Source organism: Pteropus alecto, unplaced genomic scaffold (assembly GCF_000325575.1).
Source record: "Pteropus alecto unplaced genomic scaffold, ASM32557v1 scaffold101, whole genome shotgun sequence".
Classification (NCBI taxonomy): domain Eukaryota; kingdom Metazoa; phylum Chordata; class Mammalia; order Chiroptera; family Pteropodidae; genus Pteropus; species Pteropus alecto.
This window is the reverse complement of record NW_006432945.1, coordinates 19930040-19933233: the sequence shown is the minus strand read 5'-3', so window position 1 is coordinate 19933233 and position 3194 is coordinate 19930040. Positions and strand designations below refer to the sequence as shown.

The 3194-nt window shown below is 53.4% G+C and overlaps 1 protein-coding gene across 1 annotated transcript; it reads right to left on the bottom strand.

Moving 5' to 3' along the window:
• Positions 1-2181: 2181 nt before the first annotated feature.
• TSTD1 (thiosulfate sulfurtransferase like domain containing 1) lies at positions 2182-3188 on the bottom strand (the record flags this gene model as incomplete). Its single annotated transcript, XM_025044023.1, has 2 exons — positions 2182-2621; positions 3041-3188. Coding segments are annotated over 2 exons (477 nt in total), but the record flags the coding sequence as incomplete, so codon positions are not given.
• Positions 3189-3194: the final 6 nt, after the last annotated feature.

Below are 3194 nucleotides of genomic sequence, written 5' to 3'. Positions count from 1 at the left end.
ATATACCCTTTTTAAGTGTTCATAGAACAATTACAACAATTGACCATACATTTGGCAATAAAGCAACTCTCAGTAGAGTTTAAATGATTCAATTCATATGGTGTATGTTCTGACCGGAGAGATGGTTAAATGAGTATGGCCGCTTTGTAAAAGTTCATCGAGCTGCACACTTGTGTCTGACCCTTCTATTAAATATATTTTCTTTTTAATAAGACATACTTTTCCATTGCCTGTCACAAATCCCTTTCATCGTTTCAAAATATCTATGCCATTTTATTTACCTTCTTGTGTTCATTACTCATGCTCATATATACATCTCTAAATCCACATGTTTTCTGTAGGAGATGCTTTACATATATTATCCCAGTAAACCTTCACGCCTATCCAAAGAGATAAGTCTTTTAACTCCCATTTTACAGGTAAGAAAAGTGAGAATTGGAATAGTTAAGAAGTAACTTGCAGTGGCCACTAAGTAGCGCTAAGTCAGAACAGGGACTCCGAACTCTGATTCACAGGCTTCGCTCTTTACCTAACAAGCTACGTCTGCATTACTCCCAACTTTCCCCCTTTGCATTTTTTCCCCTGGGAATTACTAAAGCCCTCAATACAAATTCAACGTCTATTGAGTACCTCCTATAGGCTGGGTTCTCGTTTAATTGGCCAAACAAAAATGAACAGTCTCTCCCCTCGAAGGGCTCGGTCTGAAGGGGAGAGCCAGGCAAACGGTGATGCAGTGTGATAAGTGCCATGACAGGTGTGCACCGCGTCCACCGTTCTCTCATGTCCTTCGTGAAATTCAGTTATATGATTTTAGCTGGTGATTATTCTCCCTTTTCCTTCAGCCTAAAAGCCCTCTGGGCGAGGGCAGCCGGTGTCCTGCCAATACATTCTTTTAATTCTTGTGAAATTCAGAGTGGTTCCTAAGAGACTGGAAGCTTCCCAGAGAAGGGAAATGGTGAGCAAAGGCCAGGGTCAGGAAGGCGTGGTCTACTTAGGCCACTAAATAAACCAGCCTGATGGGAGCAGGCGCTGAAAGGCAAGTTTGGAGAAGCAGGGTGCTGCCAGATCCAGCCTACAGATTGCTCAGTAGGCCGGGCCCAGGCATGTGCTTGAGTCACTCGGCAACAAGGACTTACTGTGAATTATCAACTCTGATAAGATAAAAATGTTATTTTAAGATTGCTCGGGCTGTGATGTGTTCAGAAAGGCTGATATTAGAAGACTCTGAAAGTTGAGAGGCTGGTCAGGCCCAAGGAGCACGTGCTGGAGGCCCTGGAGGTAAGGAGCTCATGACCGATCAGAGGGTACAAACAACAGCAGTGCTTTAGCGGCTGTGATGACACAGGCAGGAACCCAGGGCAGAGAAAGGGTGGAGGAGTCGAATTAGTTTGGAGAGTCCGGCTGAGCGGGGAGAAGGACATGGAGCTGGTAAAATGGCTCTTTGGCCTCACCCGCTGAAATCGCTAGCTGTGAGGAAAGGAAATGAGAACTTAAAGGGCGAGGTAATGAGTTGGAACAGCCCATCGAGGTTACAAACCTAACACGATGGGGGAAGAGGAGGCATGTAGTCTTCACAGCGACCAAGCCAGAATGCTGGGCCATGTGCTGGGCCAGCTCGTTTACATCCAGGATCCTTTCTCACCCCATCAGCTAAACTGAAGAAAGTACAACATAGGTTGGAAGCCAGGAAGGAAGCTAGAAAACGAGCGGATGGTAGCGGAAGATGGAAAACGGTTGCCTGGAAAGGGACGAGGGATATAATCGATGCGAAAGGGGCCGAGAGATAGTAAGTTTTGAAGGACATATAGTCTGTTACAACTATTCTGCCATTTTTGCACAAAAGCAGCCAGACGGTATGTACATGAGCGGTCATGGCAGCCAGGCCCAGTGGGGCCGCTCTGCTGACCTCTAGTCTAGGGCAGTGGCTCTGGCTCCCGACTACAGTTTTCAGGCTCAAGGGGCTTCACTAGTGGTTGCCCAGGTCCCGCCTCCAGGGCCGCAGATTTCTCTTCCCGAGCTGCCAGGTGATTTTGACGCATCCTGGACTGAAAACACTTGTTCTAGAATTGTCTCAGGACATGGCTGAAATTTTGTTTTAGTGTGTGCGGGTGGGGGAGTAGATGAACTCTGGAAGGAGAAGGACCCAGGGCTGAACTGAGGTCTAAATTAAGATTAGAACTGTTTTCAACGCATCTGACAAATGTCTCCAGTGCTCTTTATTTGAAGCGTTTGCGTGCACAGCACTATGAGGCGTTGTGCAGCCCAACATGTCTGCCCACTCATCACCCTTAGTTAAGTTGGCTCTGGGGGATGGAAGCCCCATTTCTGGAACCATTCTTTATAGGCCCCCGCGTAGTTGCGTGCCCCGCAGGACAGGCATGAGGGCAGGGCTGGGCAGGGCTTGGCAGGCCGCGCGGTCCCCAGCTGCTCCCCAGCCGGCGGCGCGCCTGCCCTATACCCTCGGTATCCGAGGCTCCGGGCTAGCTGCGTGGCCTGCGAGCCCCGCTTGCTCATCTGACAGAAGAAAATGAGATTCTCATCCTCCAGCTTCCGCTTCTCGGCGGCGTACGCTGCCCGGAAAGCTGCGGGCTCCATCTGCGGGGCGCTCTCCCGCTCAGACACTGGGGGAAAGGGTCGGGAGGGCGGACGGAGAGCCGGCAGGTCCGCAACCTCATGAGGTTGGGCCTGAAAGGACTGGGTCCCGGTGGTCGAACCAATCTCCAGGGGGCCCCAACACAACATGAGGTGGCCGCCACCTCCAGCCTCAGGACACAGCCCACCCGCGCGGAGAGTCAGCAAACCTACGGGGGACCTGGGGCCGCCTCCTGAGCAAGGAGGGCGGTGAGGCCGCCACGCAGCACAGGACTCGGGCCCAGAGAAGCGGGGCCGCCTCTGCCCACCTCCTGTCCCCCCTCAGGCCGGAAGGGCGGGCTCCGCGCCCGGCCCCGCCCCCACCCAGCCCCTCCCTGGGGAAGCGGGGGGCGGGGCGCAGATGCTGTGACCTGGATCTAGCACGCGGGCCCACCCCCCAACCCCATACTCGGGATGTTGAGCGCCCCGGCGATGGTGCCCTCGGCCGCCTCCTCCCGAGATCTCACGTCGATGAGCCGTGCCCGGCCGGCGGCCAGGAGCGAGCGGAGTTCCGGAAGCGACACGGTGGGCGCTGCGGAGGGGCAAGTGTGCCTGGATGGGCC